At 46.2% G+C, this 20,835-nt stretch overlaps 1 protein-coding gene across 6 annotated transcripts in view; it reads left to right on the top strand.

Moving 5' to 3' along the window:
* Nucleotides 1–20,835, top strand: part of LOC141144050 (NACHT, LRR and PYD domains-containing protein 6-like) — a 373,857-nt gene that overhangs the window by 103,617 nt on the left and 249,405 nt on the right. For all 6 annotated transcript variants that reach the window (XR_012244340.1, XR_012244339.1, XR_012244338.1 and 3 more), the window contains exon 8: nt 2,639–2,809. Coding sequence is in view for 3 of the 6 variants with exons in the window: in XM_073629400.1 (XP_073485501.1) it covers nt 2,639–2,809 (171 nt within the window). In the remaining 3 variants the exon portion in view is untranslated. The remainder of the gene's footprint in view (nt 1–2,638; nt 2,810–20,835) is intronic.

Raw genomic sequence — 20,835 nt, 5'->3', positions numbered from 1 at the left:
GGCTGATTGATTGGTTGATTGATCAGATGGGCTGATTGATCAGATGGGCTGATTGACAGATGGGCTGGGCTGTGTGACAGGTCCTCTTTATTGGGGGGGGGGTCGTTGCACTGTGGTATGGTACAGATAACACACTAACAGGCAATCTCACTTACTGATCCCTGCTCTCTCCTCACACAATCGGTAGATTTAGTAGAAGCCCCCTTTTGATCTAATACAGCCATAAGTCTTTTTGGGAAAGATGCAAGAAGTTTTTCACACCCGGATTTGGGGATCCTCTGTCATTCCTCCTTGCAGATCCTCTCCAGTTCTGTCAGGTTGGATGGTAAACGTTGGTGGACAGCCATTTTTAGGTCTCTCCAGAGATGCTCAATTGGGTTTATGTCAGGGCTCCGCCTGGGCCATTCAAGAACAGTCACGGAGTTGTTGTGAAGCCACTCCTTCATTATTTTAGCTGTGTGCTTAGGGTCATTGTCTTGTTGGAAGGTAAACCTTCGGCCCAGTTTGAAGTCCTGAGCACTCTGAAGAAGGTTTTCGTCCAGGATATCCCTGTACTTGGCCGCATTCATCTTTCCCTCCAGTCGTCCTGTCCCTGCAGCTGAAAAACACCCCCACAGCATGATGCTGCCACCACCATGCGCACTGTTGAGACTGTATTGGACAGGTGATGAGCAGTGCCTGGGTTTTCTCCACACATACCGCTTAGAATTAAGGCCAAAAAGTTCTATCTTGGTCTCATCAGACCAGAGAATCTTATTTCTCACCATCTTGGAGTCCTTTAGGTGTTTTTTAGCAAACTCCATGCGGGCTTTCATGTGTCTTGCACTGAGGAGAGGCTTCCATCGAGCCACTCTGCCATACAGCCCCGACTGGTGGAGGGCTGCGGTGATGGTTGATTTTCTCCCATCTCCAGACTGCATCTCTGGAGCTCAGCCACAGTGATCTTTGGGTTCTTCTTTACCTCTCTCACCAAGGCTCTTCTCCCCCGATAGCTCGGTTTGGCCGGACGGCCAGCTCTAAGAAGGGTTCTGGTCCTCCCAAACATCTTCCATTTAAGGATTATGGAGGCCACTGTGCTCTTAGGAACCTCAAGTGCAGCAGAAATTTTTTTGTAACCTTGGCCAGATCTGTGCCCTGCCACAATTCTGTCTCTGTGTATAACCATCTAAAGGATGATCAGAAGAAATGGACAGCACCTGAGTTAAATATATGAGTGTCACAGCAAAGGGTCTGAATACTTAGGATCATGTGATATTTCAGTTTTTCTTTTTTAATAAATCTGCAAAAATGTCAACAATTCTGTTTTTCTGTCAATATGGGGTGCTGTGTGTACAATATGGGGTGCTGTGTGTACATTAATGAGGAAAAAAAATGAATTTAAATGATTTTAGCAAATGGCTGCAATATAACAAAGAGTGAAAAATTTAAGGGGGTCTGAATACTTTCCGTCCCCACTGTATATAAATACATAAGGGGGATTTTATCTCCATGTAAATATATACGGTAGGGATATGATCTCCATGTATAAATTCATTAGGGTGGATATGATCACCATGTATAAATACATAAGGGGGGATATGATCACCATGTATAAATACATAAGGGGGAATATGATCACCATGTATAAATACATAAGGGGGGGGATATGATCTCCATGTGTAAATACATAAGGGGGATATGGTCTCCATGTATAAATACATAAGGGGGAATATGATCACCATGTATAAATACATAAGGGGGATATGATCTCCATGTGTAAATACATAAGGGGGGATATGATCACCATGTATAAATACATAAGGGGGGATATGATCTCCATGTATAAATACATAAGGGGGGGATATGATCTCCATGTGTAAATACATAAGGGGGGATATGATCTCCATGTGTAAATACATAAGGGGGGATATGATCTCCATGTATAAATACATAAGGGGGGATATGATCTCCATGTATAAATCCATAAGGGGGGATATGATCTCTATGTGTAAATACATAAGGGGGGGTATGGTCTCCATGTATAAATACATAGGGGGGAATATGATCACCATGTATAAATACATAAGGGGGGGTTGGAATACATAGTTATTGTGATTTTGTACAATAACTACAGTTATATTTGTTCGGCCAGTTGATGGCAGTGTTTATAAGTTTGTAGCTGCATCTATGGTTAAACTCTATGGGGTTGATTTATTGAAGGCAAATTTACTGTGCACTGCAAGTGCACCCGCTCCAGGGCTTAGTAAATGAGGCAAAGCTTCACTTTCAAAGAATACTCAAACACATACAAGGCAAATAAAAGATAGCATTGTTGCTTGCACGCGGTGATAGAAATCGGCAGAGCTTTCTCTTATTTCAGAGCTTCATCTTAAAGTATAATATGTGTCTGTATTGGTCTCTGCAGTCTGATTGGATGCAGTTGACTTCCTGGTACTTAGAGAATCTGTGTACTATTCCTATCACAAACCGATCGCTCACCAAACTGGAGTTATTACAGAATAATCTGCAGGACTCTACAATAACGTATCTATGTGAGGGACTCAGGGAGTCAGGCTGTACCCTGCATTTTAAGTTGTGTAATGATTGGCATTAGTTCTTTTATAAGTATCATGTAATGTGTTTTTTTTTCCTTCTGCAGCCTGCGTAGCTGTAATCTGTCTCCTTTGTGCTGTGCTGATCTCCGTTCTGTTCTGATCAACAACAGATCCCTCACCAAACTGGATTTATCAGACAATAATCTTCAGGACTCTGGAATAAAACTTCTGTGTGAGGGACTCCGACATCCCAGGTGTACCCTTCAGAGCCTGAGGTAAGATTTATTCTATGATTCATTAGTAAATGAAATGAAGGGGTCTCTTTATAAATAGGATTTACTGCTCTTCACTCACGTGACATTAAAAGGTATTTGCTTGATCAACCATAACAGGATGAGCCTGCACCAAACAAATGCAGCAACTGGTGAACCGCCATGGAATGTCCTTTGTACAGAAGTTGTGTACACGGCTTTTACGGCTTAACTGCTGAAAATTTGAAAGACACAAATCAATGCACCTCTGTAATCATTAATACATTGTGTACGTATTTTTTAATACAATGCTGCTTCTCCTTTTCACTATCCAGTCACAGGCTGGAGCGGTTTCCGGATGACCCGGATTGAATGTGAATTTTGCAGCAAAATGGTTTGCTATTTTATCTTTTAATGTGCTACTAATTTTTATCTAGTTACTGTTGCCTGGAGTTCTGCTTTCAGTCTGCAGGTGGCAGGAGCTCTCCATGGTACTTAAAGTGATTGTAAAGTCTCATCTTTTTTTTTATTTAATTTTTTCAATAACAAACATGTTATACTTGCCTCCTCTGTGCAGTTGGGGGCTCAGGTAAGTATGAGGGGGGCTGCTACACACACAAGATTTTTTATCTTAATGCATAGAATGCATTAAGATAAAAAAAGTCTGCCTTTACAACCCCTTTTAAAATGTGCATATGCACTACAAAATCTGTTTGTGATCCATGCACCACTCTGGATCCACTCCACATGCGTATAAACTGTACCAGGCGTCACAATAATGACATGCACAGAGAATAGTAACTCAGTGGAACAGCAAATAGACTGTGCACTCTGCAAGTGCAATTTCACTCATCTTCCCAAGAGCTTGGTGAATGTGATTAAGTTTCACTTTGTAAAGAATCAGGTGTAAGGAAAAAATAAAGCATTTTTTGCTTGCCTATGATTGGATGATGAAAATCAGCAGAGCTTCACCGCATTTACGATGCTTTGGGAAACATTAATGCAACTGTACTTCAGTGCAGTCTATTTGCTGTTAGAAAATCAACCCCACTGTCTCCTCCACAGATTTCTTATACACTTAAAGCATTTTTCCACATTATCAGTCAAATTTGTGAAATCCCCACTATGTGTTAATTTGTTCACATTAACAAAACAACTTTAAATGTTTTATTAACCACTTCCGGAACCCGGATATACATCAGCTGTTTGAAGAGGGATATCTGTTATGGCAGCAACTATGTCCGCCCATAGGTTTTAAAGGGACGGTTTTTTTTTTGTTTTTTTTCTAAATGACAATTTTTTTTTGCTTTTATTGCATTTTAGTGTAAATATGAGATCCGAGGTCTTTTTGACCCCAGATCTCATATTTAAGAGTACCGGTCATGCTTTTTTCTATTACAAGGGATGTTTACATTCCTTGTAATAGGAATAAAAGTCACACATTTTTTTTTTAAAAGAACAGTGTAAAAAATAAAAAGTAAAATAAATAAGAAAAAAAATGTTTTAAACGCGCCCCGTCCCGCCGAGCTCGCGTGCAGAAGCGAACACATACATGAGCAGCGCCGGCATATGAAAACTGTGTTCAAACCGCACATGTGAAGTATCGCTGTGATCGGTAGAGCGAGAGCAATAATTCTAGCATATATCTCCTCTGTATCTCAAAACATGCAACCTGAGGAATTTTTTAAACGTCGCTTATGGAGATCTTTAAGGGTAAAATTTTGTCGCCATTCAACGAGCGGGCGCAATTTTGAAGCGTGACATGTTGGCTATCAATTTACTTGGCCTAACATTATCTTTCACAATAAAAAAAAAATTGGGCTAACTTTACTGTGTCTTATTTTTTTATTCAAAAAAGTGTATTTTCTCCAAAAAATAGTGCGCTTGTAGGACAGCTGCTCAAATATGGTGTGACATAAAGTATTGCAACAACCGCCGATTTATTCTCTAGGGTGTTAGGAAAAAAATGTATAATGTTTGGGGGTCCTAAGTAATTTTCTAGCAAAAAAATTTGTTTTTAACTTGTAATCAACAAATCTCAGAAAGAGGCTCGGTCCTTAAGTGGTTAACCACTTTAATACTGGGCACTTTCCCCCCTTTCTGCCCAGGACAATTTTCATCTTTCAGCGCTGTTGCTTTTTAAAAGATTTGCGCGGTCATGCTATACTGTACCCAAACAACATTGTTATCATTTTGTTCCCACAAATAGAGCTTTCTTTTGGTGGTATTTAATCACCTCTGGGATTTTTATTTTCTGCTAAACAAATAAAAAAATTCCGAAAATTTTGAATTTTTTTTTTGTTTCTGTTACAAAACGTAAATAAGTACGTTTTCTCCTTCACTGATGGGCACTAATATGCGGCACTGATATGCAGCACTGATGGGCACTTATAGGCGACACTGATGGGCTCTGATAGGCGGCACTGATAGGTGGCACTGATGGGTAGCACTGATAGATGGCACTGATGGGCATCACTAATAAGGAGGCACTGGCAGGCATTATTGATGGGCACTGATTGGCATATATTTTGGGCAATGATTGGCATCCCTGGTGGCCATGGGTGGCATCTCTGGTGATCTTGGTGGCATCCCTGGGGGTCCTGGGTGGGCATCCTGGGGGGGGGGGCTGCGCTGATAATCAGACCCCCCACCCCCGTCAGAGAAGCAGCCGATCAGCTCTGGCGATACACGGATTATTCTGTTTACATCGGGATCAGCTGTGATTGGACACAGCTGATCACGTGGTAAAGAGTCTCCGTCAGAGACTCTTTACCAAGATCGGAGTTGTGGTGTGTCAGACTGACTCACCACACCACCGATCACCGCGCTGCGCGCCCCCGTGTTATCCTGATCATGTCATATGACGTACAGTCAGGATAACTAAACCACTTTGCCGATGTCATATTGCTGTATGGCGGGCGGCAAGTGGTTAAGCATTTCTTACCATTTTTGATGTTTCTTAGGAGGAGGCCTCATAGCAGACTACAAACATTTCAGTGTGAATCTTGCCTGTTTGTCAGGATAGACAGTTATAAATATTGAGTCCCCAGTTGTTAGAAGGAAAGAGAGGGCAATCTGTGACAAAGACCTGATGTTCCGAACTGTATGCTGTCTACCAGGCGCTCGGGTTCAGCACATCATGGATCTGGTGGATAGATTACTGGGAGGGGCTGGGAAAGACCCAGCTGTCATGGTGCATGTTGGCACCAATGACAAAGTCAGAGGCAGATGGAGTGTCCTAAAGAACAATTTTATTAGCTAAATTGAGAAAAAGGACCTCCATGGTAGTAGACTCAGAAATACTACAGGTACATTGAACCACACCATAAAGGCAGAGGGAGATTAGGAAAGTAAACAAGTGGCTGAGGAGCTGGTGTAGAAAGGAGGGGTTTGGGTTCCTGGAGAACTGGGCCGACTTCTCAGTTGGTCACCAGTTCTATAGAAGAGATAGACTGCAACTAAATGAGGAGGGTGCAGATCTGCTGGGAGTGAAGATGGCCGAAATGAGGGGTTTTTAAACTAGGCGACGAGGAGCAGGGTCCAGAGGTAGAGATAGTCAGTCAGTCAGTCAGTCAGTCAGTCAGTCAGTCAGTGCGGAATATATTCCAAAGGGTAGTATTGGGGGGGGGCATTAGTGGTAGGTTGTATAGTTACAAATCCTATTTGCAACCTCGGAACACCCAATAAGAAGACAGTATGCGACCGGTCTAAACTACGTGGCATGTTCACCAATGCCTGGAGCCTGGCGGACAAGATGGGAGAACTTGAGATACTGTTTTACAAGGAGGATTTCAATTTTGTGGGAATTTCAGAGACTTGGTTCAACAGTTCTCATGATTGGCTGGCAACCATTCAAGGATATTCCCTTTATTGCAGGGATAGGGAGGGTAAAAAAGGGGGAGAGGTATGCCTGTATATCAAGAATAATGTACAAGTGAATGTGAGAGATGACATCACTAGGGGAGATAGGGAGGAGGTGGAATCCTTATGGGTAGAGCTCCAAGGGGATAAAACTAAGGTGAAAGTAATACTGGGAGTATGCTATAGGCCCCCTAACCTAAGGGAGGAGGGGGAGACGGACCTCCTATCACAAATTGGATTAGCGGCAAGGATGTGAAGTGTCATCATAATGGGGGATTTTAATAATCCAGACATAGACTGGGTGGAAGGAACCACGCATTCGTCTAAGGCTCACCAGTTCCTAAAAGTCTTGCAGGACAATTTCATGGTTCAGATGGTAGACGCACCAACTCGAAACAAAGCGTTACTAGACCTACTGGTTACCAACAATACAGACCTGATCACGGATGTGGAAATAAAGGGCAATTTAGGAAACAGCGATCACAGGTCAATTAGCTTCAGTATAAATCATACAAATAAGAAACATAAGGGGAATACAAAGACACTGAATTTCAAAAGAGCCAACTTCCCTAAACTACGATCCTTGCTAGAAGATATGAATTGGGATAAAATCTTAGGAACAAAGAACATGGAGGAGAGATGGATTTGTTTTAAGGCTGGATTCACACCTATGCATTTTTAGTGCTTTTTACAGATTTGCACTATAGTCCATTTACCATGGTTTCCTATGGAACACGTTCTGTAGTGCAAATCTGCAAAATGCAAAAAGCACTAACAATGCATGGGTGTGAATCCAAACTAAGAGCATATTAAATAAGGGCATTAGCAAGTGCACCCCAGTGGGAAATAAATTTAAAAGAGTGAACAGAAGTCCTGGATGGCTTAACGCCAATGTAAAAATGCATATAAAAGCAAAGGAGAAGGCCTTCAAAAAATACAAGGCTGAGGGATCATCATCAGCATTCAGACTTTACAAAGAATGCAACAAGAAATGTAAGGGTGCAATTAGCTAGAACACGAAAGACACATAGCAGAGGAGAGCAAAAAAAATCCCAAGGAATTCTTTAAGTAAGTATAAACTTAAGTATAAACAGTAAACGTATTGGCCCCATAAAGAACGAGGAAGGGAATCTGGTTACAAAGGATGGTGAGATGGCAAAGGTATTGAATTTATTCTTCTCCTCAGTCTTCACGAGGGAATCGGGGGGCTTCAGTAACCAAAACTGCAGTGTTTATCCTCATGACATGACACAGGAAGCAACCTCATGGCTAACAGAGGACAGAATTAAAAATAGACTTGAAAAACTTAAAGTGGATATCTCATGCACCTGAGAGAGGCACATTTTGTGTACTAAATTCACAATTCACATCCCCCTCCCTCTCCTCCTCTCCCTCCCCCCCTCCTCTCCCTCCCCTCCCCTCCTCTCCTCTCCCCTACCCTCTCCTCCTGCCTGCCCTCTCCTCCCCCCTCCCCTCCTCTCCTCCCCCCTCCCCCCTCCTCTCCTCTCCTCTCTCCTCCCCTCCCCTCTTCTCTCCGCTCCTCCCCTCCTCTCCCCTCCCCTCCCCTCCTCTCCTCTTCTCCCCTTCCCTCTTCTCCTCTCCCCTCTTTCTTCTCCAGCTCTCCCAGGATTGGCTGCCTTTCCTGTGTTTTGACTGAATGTTTCTCATCATGGGGTGTGATCCACAGATCAGTGTGAGAGAAGGAAATGCATGGTGAACTCACAGGACAGCCAGCAGAAGATACACAGACAAGTGATTTGATTTAGTGGAGATATATCTAGTCGGAGCTGGGCAGAGGAGAATCTCCAGTAATCTGATTATTGCTACGGTGCAGTGTGTGTGTGTCTGAGGTCACCTGATCAGTTGCAACATTCCTTTTGATCACCAGGATATGTTTTTTTTTTTTTTTTTTTTTTTTTTTTTTTTTTCCATTCAAAGAAGTTTTATTGAAGAGCAGTACAATACACTTCATAGACTGGCAATGCTGTGGGACGCAGCCCACTTCTGTGAACAGGCTCAATTAATGAACAATAACAAAGAAGTTGATCAAAAACGTAGGGTTATACGTAAGGATAGGGAGACAAGAACCCTCAGGAATGACAAGGTAAGACCTAGTGCTGCATGTGGGCTCGACACCCCTAACGGGAACATACTGTGTCGAGCACCGAAGAGTGGCCTTCGATAACCATAAAGTGAGAGGCTATTCTGTTGGGGCCCATCACACCTTCCGGGAGATTAATTGTCCCAGACTGCGTGAGGGAACCCTCCCAGGCTCTCTCTGGCCAGAAGGCCATAGGGGCTAGGGGAGCCGTAAAGAGATCCTGAGGATTCCAGCTTAGAAGATCTACCCATGTGGAATGGGTCGAGGTGCCGTCTGAGTACACACTAGTACATATAAAACTGGAAGGAACCGTGTGAAACCGTATACTTACAGTAAATATATAATAACAACTTCCTGAGATTTAAGAAGAGAGAGAGAGAGGAAAAGTGGGAAGGAAGACAGAGGAGAAGAGAGGAGGGGGATGGGGTGTGTTGACAGACTACAAAATCACAGTACCACCAGGTCAAGCTTCAACTCCCGGTATAAGAGAGATGCCTACATGACGCGCCCAGGGTTCCCAAACCGCCAAAAATGCTTTATTTGAGTCTGCTATGGTACTAACTAATTTTTCCTGAGACATGATCCATGAGATCTTTCTCTTGGCTGATGCTAGGGAAACCCCTGGTTGTTTCCAAGCCTTTGCTATGGAAATCTTGGCGCCTGTCAGAATAAAGGCGATAAGTTTAGCAGTTGTTTTGGAAGTTTTGGGAATATTACCATTTAAGAGAGCTATTTGGGGGGATTTTGGAATGGGAGTGTCCGTAATTTTCCTGATCAGGTGAAAGATCCCGTTCCAGAACCCCCTGATTTTCGGACATTCCCACCAAATGTGTAACATGGAACCCTGGGCTTGGCAGTTTCTAAAACATAAAGGAGACGAGGAGGGGAACATCAGTGCAAGTTTGGAAGGAACCAGATACCATCTCGTAAGGACTTTCATGTTAGCTTCTATTAATGCAATATTAACTATACCTTTGTAGGCTCTTGTGCTCATTCTGTTCCAGCTCTCCAGGTCCCAAGACTCGCCCAAGTCCCTCTCCCAGTCTGTCATGTATGTGAGTTTGGATGTGGGAGTTGACAGGGCTTCATAAATCAGGGATATGCCTCCTTTTTGCTCTGTTGCTTGTCCACACCATTGTTCGTAAGGTGTGCACCCTGGTGGGATTGATTTGACTTTCCAAATAGTGTGAAGGAAATGGGAGATTTGAAGAAATCTAAATTTCTCGGAATCTGGGAGTTCTAGTTTATCAATGCAATATTTCATGGAGATTGGGCCGGAGGCGAGGAGGTAATGTCCGATACGGTACATTCCCTTGTCAAGCCACCATTGAAAGGATTTGATGTCTAATCCTGGCTTGAAGAGGGGGTTGCGGAAAATGTGTGAGAGAGGGCGGAGCTGTGAGGTCAGAGCTGGGTTTTGAATCAGGGTGTCCCAAAGTTTGAAGGAGTGTGAGAGTGTGGGTGCCATGATGGGCGGTCTAGATTTGCTGGGGGTCCAGAGTAGATAGTCTAGTGTGTGGGAAGGAACCGCTTGGCGTTCTATTTGTATCCAGTCAGGTTTTTCTCCTCTGAAATATAAGGTGGAGAGTTGGGCCAGTCTGGCTGCTTGGTAGTATTTGAATAGTTCGGGGAGACCCAGTCCTCCCTTAGACTTTGGGGCATAGAGGGTGTTTCTCGAGAATCTATAACCTTTCCCCCCCCAGATAAATTTTATGATCTTCCCCTGGAAGTGTTTGAGGTGATTTCTGTTAATCGCGATTGGGAGAGCTCTAAATAAGTATAAAATTCTGGGGAACAGGGTCATTTTGATGGCATGGATTCTCCCCAGCCATGATAATTTGTGGATAGACCAGGCTCGTATGTCTACCTCCAATCTACGAAACATAGGAGGGAAGTTAGCTTGGTAGAGGGAGTCTATGCTGGGTGTGAGGTTTATACCTAGGTATCGGATTGAAGAGTCACTCCAGTTAAAATTAAAGGACAGTTTTAACCTCTCAACTAGGGCTGGATTAAGGGAGATGTTTAAGGCTTGTGATTTGGTCATGTTGACCCGCAGGCCTGAGACTTTGCCAAATGTCTGGAGTAGTCTGTTAATGTTAGGGAGGGTGGTAATTGGGGATGTGACGAATAGAAGAAGGTCGTCTGCGAAGAGGGCGCATTTATGGGTGTTCAAGCCGCAGTTGACACCTTTGATGTTTGGGTCTGACCTGATCGCAATGGCTAGTGTTTCTATTATTAGAGCGAAAACGAGTGGGGAAAGGGGACAGCCCTGTCTTGTGCCCCTGGCAATTTTGATTGGGGATGAGAGGAAGCCCTGTAGTTTGACTTTCGCTTCCGGTTCTGAATAAAGAGATTTGAGGATTCCGATGAAATGTTCTCCGAATCCCCAGAATTTAAGGGAAGCGAATATGAAGGGCCAGGACACAGAGTCGAAGGCCTTATGAAGATCTAGGGAGAGGAAGAGACCCTCCTGCTTTGGGCCTCCATCCCATCCCGAGTGCAAAATTGAGGCTATGTCTATGGCCCTTCTGACCTGGTCCGGGCCCTGTCTGCCGGGGATAAAGCCCACCTGATCCTTGTGGATATAAGTGTTGATGAATGTATTTAATCTATTGGCGTAGATTTTCGTTAGGATTTTTAGATCGTTATTTATTAGTGATATTGGTCTGTAATTTTCTACCTGATCCGGATTTTTGTCAGGTTTAGGGATGACTGTAATGAAGGCAGCATTCATCTGGGGGTCTATGGGGTCTCCCTTTCGTTTGGAATTGAACATTTTAGTTAAATGTGGCGCTAGAGTCACGGCAAAAGTCTTGTAGTAAAGATTGGATAGACCATCTGGACCTGGAGCCGAGCCCCCTTTCAGATTTTTTATGACCTCCAATGTTTCCTCCACTGAGATCTGAGCCTCCATAAAGTCTTTGTGGGATTTTTGTATAGTGGGGATAGGGAGGTGCTCTAGAAATGCTTCTATAGCTCGTGGATCGTTGGATTCATTTGCTCTGTATAGTTGTGAGTAGAATGCTTGGAAAGAATCCAGGATTCTATGTGGATTTTGGGAGGACGTCCCGTCCTGTAGTTTTATTTTGGGGAGGGCGAAGAGACGGGTCCTAGGGGATAACTTGGAGGCCAGCATCGTGCTCATTTTGTCCTGATTCAGGTAGAATTTCACCCCATTCCAACGCAGAGAATCCTCAGCTTTAACCGTGAGCGCCAGGTTTAGTTTAACCCGAGCAGCGTCAAGCTGGTCGGATTGAACCAGGGATGGGTTAGCTTTATGGTTTTTACGTAAGAGGAGGAAATCTCTCTCCAATTTTGCAATGTCCATGGTTCTCTCCTTTTTGAGTTTGGAGGATATTTGGATCAGTTTGCCTCGTATCACGGCTTTGTGGGCTGCCCAGAGGGTCTCGGCTGAGATGTCGTCTACGTTGTTCAGGAGAAAATATTCTTTTAGTGTCTTGGTGAGTTCCGAAATCTGAATGGGGTCTTTAATGATGTGTTCTTTAATACGCCAGATGGGGGAAGAGGGTCTAAGAAGCGAGCCTTGGATAGATAGGGAGATCATAGAGTGGTCGGAAAGGGGAGTATCCTTAATTTTAGCTGAGATAGCGGCGGGAATATGCATGGAGGAGATCAGGATATGGTCAATTCTGGAGTATACTTGGTGGGGTATTGAAAAGTGGGTGTAGTCCCTAGCAGTGGGGTTGAGTTCTCTCCAGATGTCTGTGAGGCCCTGTTGGTGAATCAGTTTAGCAATTTTGGAGCTGGTTTTTGTTGGCCTAGAGAGCTGTTTAGCCGGGGGTTTAGATTTATCGAGGCTCTGATCAAAGGCGACATTCGAGTCTCCTCCAAAGATTACTGTTCCTTCCAGAAGGGGACCTAGTGTTTGGAAAAGCGATGTGAAGAATACAGACTGTCCCTTGTTTGGGGCATAATAGGAGATCAGAGAGAAAGTTTGGTCTGCGATCTGACCTTTTACTAGTATGTACCTGCCTTCGGGGTCACAAAGAGTCTGGCTTACTTTGAATTGGCAATCCTTAGCAAATAGGATCGCGACTCCCCTGGTTTTATCCTCAGCGTTTGCCAAATAAAACGAGGGGAAGCGCGCATGTAGGAATGAGGGGGAGAATCGAGAAGGGAAATGCGTTTCCTGGAGCATTACTATCGAAGCCCTTTGTTTATGATATGATTGGAAGGTTTTCCTTCTTTTAATTGGGGAATTGAAGCCTTGGACGTTGTGGGAAATAATTTTTATCTGGGGGCGAGATGGAGTGGTGTTAGGCATGTTTTTTGAGTGATGTGTGTGCTAATGAAATAGGAACACTTACCCTGTCCCAGTTGAAGGGGGGTGGGCAGGAGGCGAGTGAGGAGCGAGGTCCGGGACCCGGAGATGCTGGACGAGAAGGAGCTGCAGATAATCCGACAACCCTGGCAGGAGGGGGTAAGGGAGAAAAAAGCACAGATGGGTTAAAACATAGAGACAGAAGGAGAAAGAGAATATGTACAAAATGACCTGAAATAGGCCGGAGGCGGAGAGGGGGGAAGGTATTCCCCTTTCCGAACTCCAATAACTGGAGAAGGTGGTCCTGGGATCGAACCACCAGTCCATCAAACGAGAATGGGAATTCCATTTTCGTAGGATGGAAGAAGTCGCAGGGCAGCTACCGCAGCCCAAGCCACCCTTGAAACCTTGCATAGAGTAATAAGCTTTGTAACAACATAGATAAAAAGAGGCATACGGAGAACAATAAGGAGTATCAAAATCTGAAAAAAAACTGAGGTGTTTTTAACTTGGGGCCGCTCTGGTCTGAAGTACAGATAGAGTCTTCCTGGTAGACATAATGGGATCCTCTTTGGGGATGGGGAAGGAAGGTGGTGTGGGAAATCCAAGTCCCACTGTGGGCTTAGCCAGACCGTTGTGAGGGAATGAGGTTGTGGAGATGGGCCAGAACATCCTGCTGGCGCTGGGGGAGCCAAGAGGGACGATGAGGGAGTGACGTTCAAGAGCCGATAAGGCCATTCTTGTGGAGATCAATGGGCTAAATCTTTGAGCCTCCTTGAGGCGTAGGTGAGGGATAGGGGCAATAGTAGATCTTGGGGATCTGAATGCGTAGCCCCGCTGGGGTGTTGGGATGCGAGCTTGAGAGTTAGAGGCGGATGGAAAAATTTCCCCTCGCGGGGACAGTGCCTCTTTGTGATGGATCCGAGAAAGGTGGAGAACATCTGGTATGAGATGGATTGGAGACAGTGGATCACAAAGAGGAAGAAGGGTGTCGCCGGGGTCTTGTATAGGACCTCCTCAGGTTGGTAATTGTTCTTTCAGTCGCCTGCTTTTATTAGCTTTCCAGGCTGGAGAGATGGGGCTGTTGGGAGTTTGGCGTTTAGATGGACCCGTTTGAGTGTTGGTTATGTCCATTTCCGAGTCTAGAGATATGAGCTTGAGTGAGAGGAGGATTCGTTCGCCTTCAGTGAACGTGGTGAATGAGTGGGTTCTGCCTTTAAGGGAAAATTTTAGGGCGAAAGGGAATGCCCACCAATATTTAATCTCCTTCTGGGAGAGGACGAGCAGAAGGGGCTTGAGGGCTCTGCGTTTCTGGATGGTCGTGGGGGAAATGTCCGCGAAAATTTGCACTTCCTGTCCTTGGAAAAGGATGCGGGATTGCTGGCGTGAAATTTTCATTATTTCTTCCTTTACACTATAGAAGTGTGGTTTCACGACCACATCTCTGGGGGATCCGTCTTTTCTGGGTGGGCCCAGGGATCTGTGTGCCCTGTCCAGCTCCAACTTGATGGGGGGCAGCTCAGGGATGAGGGAATTGATTAAATCCTGGATAGCTTTGGGGACGTCTGTGATTGATTCGGGGATACCTCTTACTCTGAAATTGTCCCTTCTCGACCTGTTCTCCAGGTCATCGATTCTGTTCAGTGCCACCTCTAGTTGCTCTTGAACAGTATGAATGTGCTCAGTGTTCTGGTTAGCTCTGGACACTGTAATGTCTAATTTGTGTTCTATGGCTTCCATCCTTGCTCCCAAGTTTTGAAAGTCTGCTCTTATCTCGTTTGTGATTCTTGTGGCTGTGTTTGCTAAGCCTCTGTCTAGTAGATCTGACAGTTTGAGGAATAAATCTCCTGTGTTAAGGGGTATGGCAGCCTCCGGATCTCCTATGGAAGTTCCAGCTCCCTGATGTGGTGGTGTAGCGTTCAGTGGGGACAGGGAGTAGTTCTCAAAGGTGTGCTCTAGGAGGGATACTGTGGAGGCTGGGGATGGGGTCCCCATAGGCTTGTTTTGCAAAGCAGGTGAGGGTGTGTAGGCCAGAGTGGCAGGAGCGATCACTTGCCTGGTTTCCACGTGTCCCCCTGCATGCTGCTCCTTGTGCTGTGCTGCGGCCGCCATCTTGGATAAGGCCCGGGAATCCTCTGCTGAGAACCGCGGTCCCAGGTCCCTACGGACCGTGCTGTTTGGCATGGGTCGATGCAGCGGGTGTTCCCGGGTCCGATTGCGCTAGTGGTGGGCGAAAAGGCGGCCTTAATCCAGCTCCAGGGTGGCTTGCTGGGCTGGGTAGAGCGGAGCTCCCGGCTTACGCGGCCATCTTGGGAGTCCCGCGCCTGCGCCAGAGGGTCACCAGGATATGTTATGTGGGGGAGGGGTGGATGTCTCACTTTTCATAATTACACCCAGTAAGGCTGAATGAGCTCAAAGCTTACAGCCTACCCATGTCACCTGACTGCTCCCACCAAGTCCCTACAAATGTCACCTGACTGCTCCCACCAAGTCCCTACACGAGTCACCTTACTGCTCCCACCAAGTCCCTACAAATGTCACCTGACTGCTCCGACCAAATCCCTACAAATGTCACCTGACTGCTCTCACCAAGTCCCTACAAATGTCACCTGACTGCTCCCACCAAGTCCCTACAAATGTCACCTGACTGCTCTCACCAAGTCCCTACAAATGTCTCCTGACTGCTCTCACCAAGTGTCAGAAACCATGAATCATATCGATACAGAAGTACAGTTAAATCTCACTTGTTTAATAATAATAAAAAGATAAACAGAATAAGCGTAGTCAAAACATAGCCAGAGTTCAAGAACCGGATCGGATAGTCAGCCAAGCCAAATGTCAGAGAGCCAGAGACAAACATAGTAGAACAGCAAGCAGGATCTGGAGCCAGAAGCAACGTCAGCCAAGCAAGTCTTCAACAGGAACGCAGGAAGTAGTCTCTGTGATGTTGACCAAGGCGAAGGCAAGTTAGGAAAGCGCAGGCAAGCATCTGCGGTCAGCATGAAGTCTGTACCTATCGTTGGCATGTCACAAAGCCTCCTGGACTTCTACCCAAGTGGAACGAAGACCACGGAGATGCTCCTCTAACGCAGGAATACTCTGCGGAAAAAAATGAGTCAGGCAACATGGAAGGTTGGAAACCATAATTGGAGATAAACGGGGATAATCGGGAAGCAGAATATAAGGCACTATTGTAGAAATATAGCAACGTAGGAATTGCTCCAAGGACTGGCTCATTCTGCGGCCCCATTAGACTGCGGGTGATACGCAGAGGAGAAAGCAAGCTGAATTCCCAACTGTGCACAAAAGGTTCGCCAGAACCGGGACACAAACTGACTACCCCTGTCTGAGACAATCACCTTGGGTAGCCCATGTAAGTGAAAGATCTCCCAAGTAAAAATGGAAGTCAGTTCCTTAGAAGTGGGCAACTTCTTAAGTGGAATGCAATGAGACATTTTCGAGAACGGGTCAACCACCATAAGGAATACTGTGTTGCCCTGGGAGTTGGGTAACTCCACAATGAAATCCATAGACAGGTGGGTCCAGGGCCTATCTTCATTGGGTATGGGTAGTAGGAGGCCCACTGGAAGGTGTCGTGGACTCTTACTCTGAGCACACACGGAACAGGCAGCTACTAAGGCGGTTACATCAGCACGTAGACTAGGCCACCAGAATTGTTGGGAAATGGCCCAAAAGAGTTGATTCTTCCCAGGGTGGCCAGCAGCCTTGGGAGAATGGTAAGTCTGGAGCACAGCAGTACGGAGACGCTCTGGGACAAAGCAGCGATCACAAGGTTTCTCAGGAGGAGCATCGACCTGAGCAGCTAGAATTTTTTCACCCAAAGGAGAAGTGAGACTGGTGCGAACCATAGCCAGAATACGATCAGGAGGAATCACAGGACCCGGAACTGACTCCATCTTGGAAGTGGAGGAAAATTGTCATGACAAAGCGTCAGCCCTTACATTCTTAGTACCGGGTAAGAATGAGACAATGTAATTAAAACCTGACAAGAAAAGAGCCCATCGTGCCCCTCTGGGAGAGAGGCGTTTAGCCTCAGACAAGAATGTGAGATTCTTATGGTCAGTAAGAATGAGAACCGGCACATTGGTACCCTCAAGGAGATGTCTCCAGTCTTTAAGGGCTAAAATGATCACCAACAGCTCTCTGTCACCAATCTGGTAATTCCACTCCACAGGTGACAGTTTCTTGGAAAGGTAGCCACACGGATGCAGAGCACTCTCAGAGCTAGGACGTTGAGTCAGAAGGGCGCCAACTCCATTCTCAGAAGTATCAACTTCATGGATAAAAGGCAAGGTAGGATCAGGATGTGCCAACACAGGAGCAGAAACAAAGGCAGCCTTGTGACTCTCAAAGGACTTAATGGATTCCGGAGACCAACTCTGTGGGTTACCGTCCTCTCTGGTCATATCAGTCAGGGGCTTGACCAGAGACGAGAACTTACGAATAAACTACCGATAATAGTTGGCAAAGCCAAGAAAACGCTGCAGAGGATGTATACTCACGGGTCGAGGCCACTGTAGGACTGCTGAAAGTTTCTCTGGGTCCATCGAAGAACCAGCAGTGGAAATGACATAACCCAGGAATTTAACCTGTTCACGATGGAATTCGCACTTCTCCAATTTACAATAGAGATTGTTTTCTCTTAGTTTTTGAAGCACACGAAAGGCATCTGTGTGGTGGCTCTCCAGGGACTTGGAAAATATGAGGATATCGTCGAGATAAACCACCACACATAACTGCAACAAATCTCAGAAGACATCGTTAATAAACTCCTGGAAGACTGCCGGAGCGTTACAAAGGCCAAAAGGCATTACGAGATACTCATAATGACCTGTTCTGGTATTAAACGCAGTTTTCCACTCGTCGCCCTCCTTAATCCTGATGAGATTGTATGCCCCTCTCAAATCAAGCTTCGTGAAAACCGTTGCTCCCTTGAGGCTGTCAAATAACTCCGTAATTAACGGAATCGGATAGGCATTCTTAATCGTGAAGCGATTGAGACCCCTATAATCAATACAAGGTCTCAGTTCACCACTCTTCTTCTTTACAAAGAAGAAACCAGCACCAGCAGGAGATGAGGATTTGCGGATTAAGCCTCGAGAGTGCGCCTGCAACATACTCCTCCATGGCCTTATCCTCCAAGACCGACAAAGGGTAAACCCGGCCACGAGGGGTTATGGCACCAGGTTGAAGGTCAATTGCGCAATCATGCGACCAGTGTGGAGGCAAAGTACCGGCTTTGTCAAAGACATCGCTAAAATCGCGGTACTCCTCCGGCAGGGAGAAGAGTGAAGAGGTGCACAGGACCTTGGCTACCTTCTGGAAGCATCTCTTACTGCATTGTGGTGACCAGGACAGAACCTCGGCACAGAGCCAATCAAAACCGTACAGGCCGCATGCCCTCAACATGGGGAGGTGGGTGCTTTGGGGAAGGGGGCACCCTGCGGCCCCCCCACCCCCACCCCAAAGCACCTTGTCACCATGTTGATGAGGACAAGGGCCTCTTCCCGACAACCCTGGCCGTTGGTTGTTGGGGTCTGCGGGCGGAGGGCTTATCGGAATCTGGGAGCCCCCTTTAATAAGGGGGCCCCCAGATCCCAGCCCCCACCCTATGTGAATGAGCATGGGGTACATCGTACCCCTACCCATTCATCTTAGGAAAAAAAGTGTAAAAAAACACACAACAGGTTTTTAAAGTAATTTATTAGGCAGCTCCGGGGGTCTTCTTCCGACTTCGGGGGTCACTTCCAACTTCTCCGCTCTCTCCAGCCTCTTCTACCGTTTCTAGTTCTTCTCCTGGTCTCCGGCCTCTTCTCCTGGTCTCCGGCCTCTTCTCCTGGTCTCCGGCCTCTTCTCCCGGTCTCCGGCCTCTTCTCCCGGTCTCCGGCCTCTTCTCCAGCTCTCCGGTTCTTCTCCCGCTCTCCGGTTCTTCTGCTGGGCTCCTCCGCTATCTTCTGCTCTTTTGCCGCTCTTTTGCTAGTGGTGTCCCGGTCTTCTCTGTCATTTTGTTCCCTTTTCTCTTCTTCTGATGTTGACATGAGACACTCTCCCACTGTAATGCCGTGTGCGAGGTGCACAACGACTTATTTAGGCATGGGGCGTGGTCACCCGGTGATGTTATACGGTGATCCTGCCCCTTATGACGCCACCATCCCGGGGCATGATGGGACTGTGACGTCATAAGGGGCGGGGTCACCAGATGACATCACCCGGTGACTACGCCCCATGCCTATATGTCGTTGCGCACCTCACACACGGCATTTCAGCGGGAGAGAGCGTCGTGTCAACATCAGAAGAGGAGAAGAGGGAACAAGACTACGGAGAAGACTGGGCCACCGCTAGCAAAAGAGCGGCAGAAGACCAGCTCAGAGAAGGAAGGGCTGAGCCCAGCCCTGACACCTAGTCCCTACAAATGTCAACTGACTGCTCCCACCAAGTCCCTACAAATGTCACCTGACTGCTCCCACCAAGTCCCTACAAATGTCACCTAACTGATCCCACCAAGTCCCTACAAATGTCACCTAACTGCTCCCTACTAAGTCCCTACACGAGTCACCTGACTGCTCCCACCAAGTCTCTACACGAGTCACCTGACTGCTCCCACCTAGTCCCTACATGAGTCACCTGACTGCTCCCACCAAGTCCCTACACAAGTCACCTGACTGCTCCCACCAAGTTCCTACATAAGTCACCTGACTGCTTCCACCAAATCTCTACTCGTATAACCTGACTGCTCCCACCAAGTCCCTACACGAGTCACCTGACTGCTCCCATCAAGTCCCTACACGAGTCACCTGACTGCTCCCACCAAGTCCCTACACGAGTCGCCTGACTGCTCCCACCAAGTCCCATACTCATGCTCACACCAAGTCTATGTAGCGGTGTGTTGCTACGAGTTACTACATCCACGCATATTCACCCTGCTGCCAGACATCCATACATCCCACTTTGTAGACAATGAAAAGTCTTTTGTTTTGTTTTGTTATTTTATTTGAGGGATTGAATTTGGTTGGGGAAAGGGATATGGGATGCCCATAGGATGAATTAGTATTTGCAATGTTATAGTGGTTCATGCTTTACATTGTAAATGTTATAGTGGTTTACTCATTACTTTGGAAAATGTTATAGCGGTTCACTCATTATTTTTGAAAATGTTATAGCGGTTCACTCATTACTTTACACTTTCTCAGAACAAAAATGGCAGACTCTAATCTTGACAGCTTCACTTCAGAACATTTCCCACCGCTGCACCAACCCTGCAGACTTTTACCTCCAGAACACTTCTCCTCCTTCACATCACTTTCCTGTCACAGCATTAGTACTCCTGTCCCACAATCTTGAGCTGACCAGGCCTCACTCTGAATAAGTCCTAGTTGTGATTTCAACTGATGATCCTTAGTAGGCCAGGGGCCTGCAGTACCCCTTCTTGGTGGCCCTGAACATTACTTGAAAAGAATGTTTGATGATGGACTACTATATTGCTTCCTCTTGGAGTGGAGTGGAGTGTATGGAGGTGGGTAGTATGTGCAGGAGAGGAGTAGAGTGTATGGAGGTGGGTAGTATGTGCAGGAGAGGAGTGGAGTGTATGGAGGTGGGTAGTATGCGCAGGAGAGGAGTGGAGTGTATGGAGGTGGGTAGTATGTGCAGGAGAGGAGTGCGGAGTGTATGGAGGTGGTTAGTATGTGCAGGAATGAAGTGTGGAGTGTGTGGAGGTGGGTAGTATGTGCAGGAGAGGAGTGGGGGTATGGAGGTGGGTAGTATGGGCAGGAGAGGAGTGCAGAGGGT

The sequence above is a fragment of the Aquarana catesbeiana genome, linkage group LG05, assembly GCF_042186555.1.
Source record: "Aquarana catesbeiana isolate 2022-GZ linkage group LG05, ASM4218655v1, whole genome shotgun sequence".
Taxonomy (NCBI): domain Eukaryota; kingdom Metazoa; phylum Chordata; class Amphibia; order Anura; family Ranidae; genus Aquarana; species Aquarana catesbeiana.
Note: the sequence above shows the minus strand (reverse complement) of the source record. Positions and strands in the feature narration are given on the sequence as shown.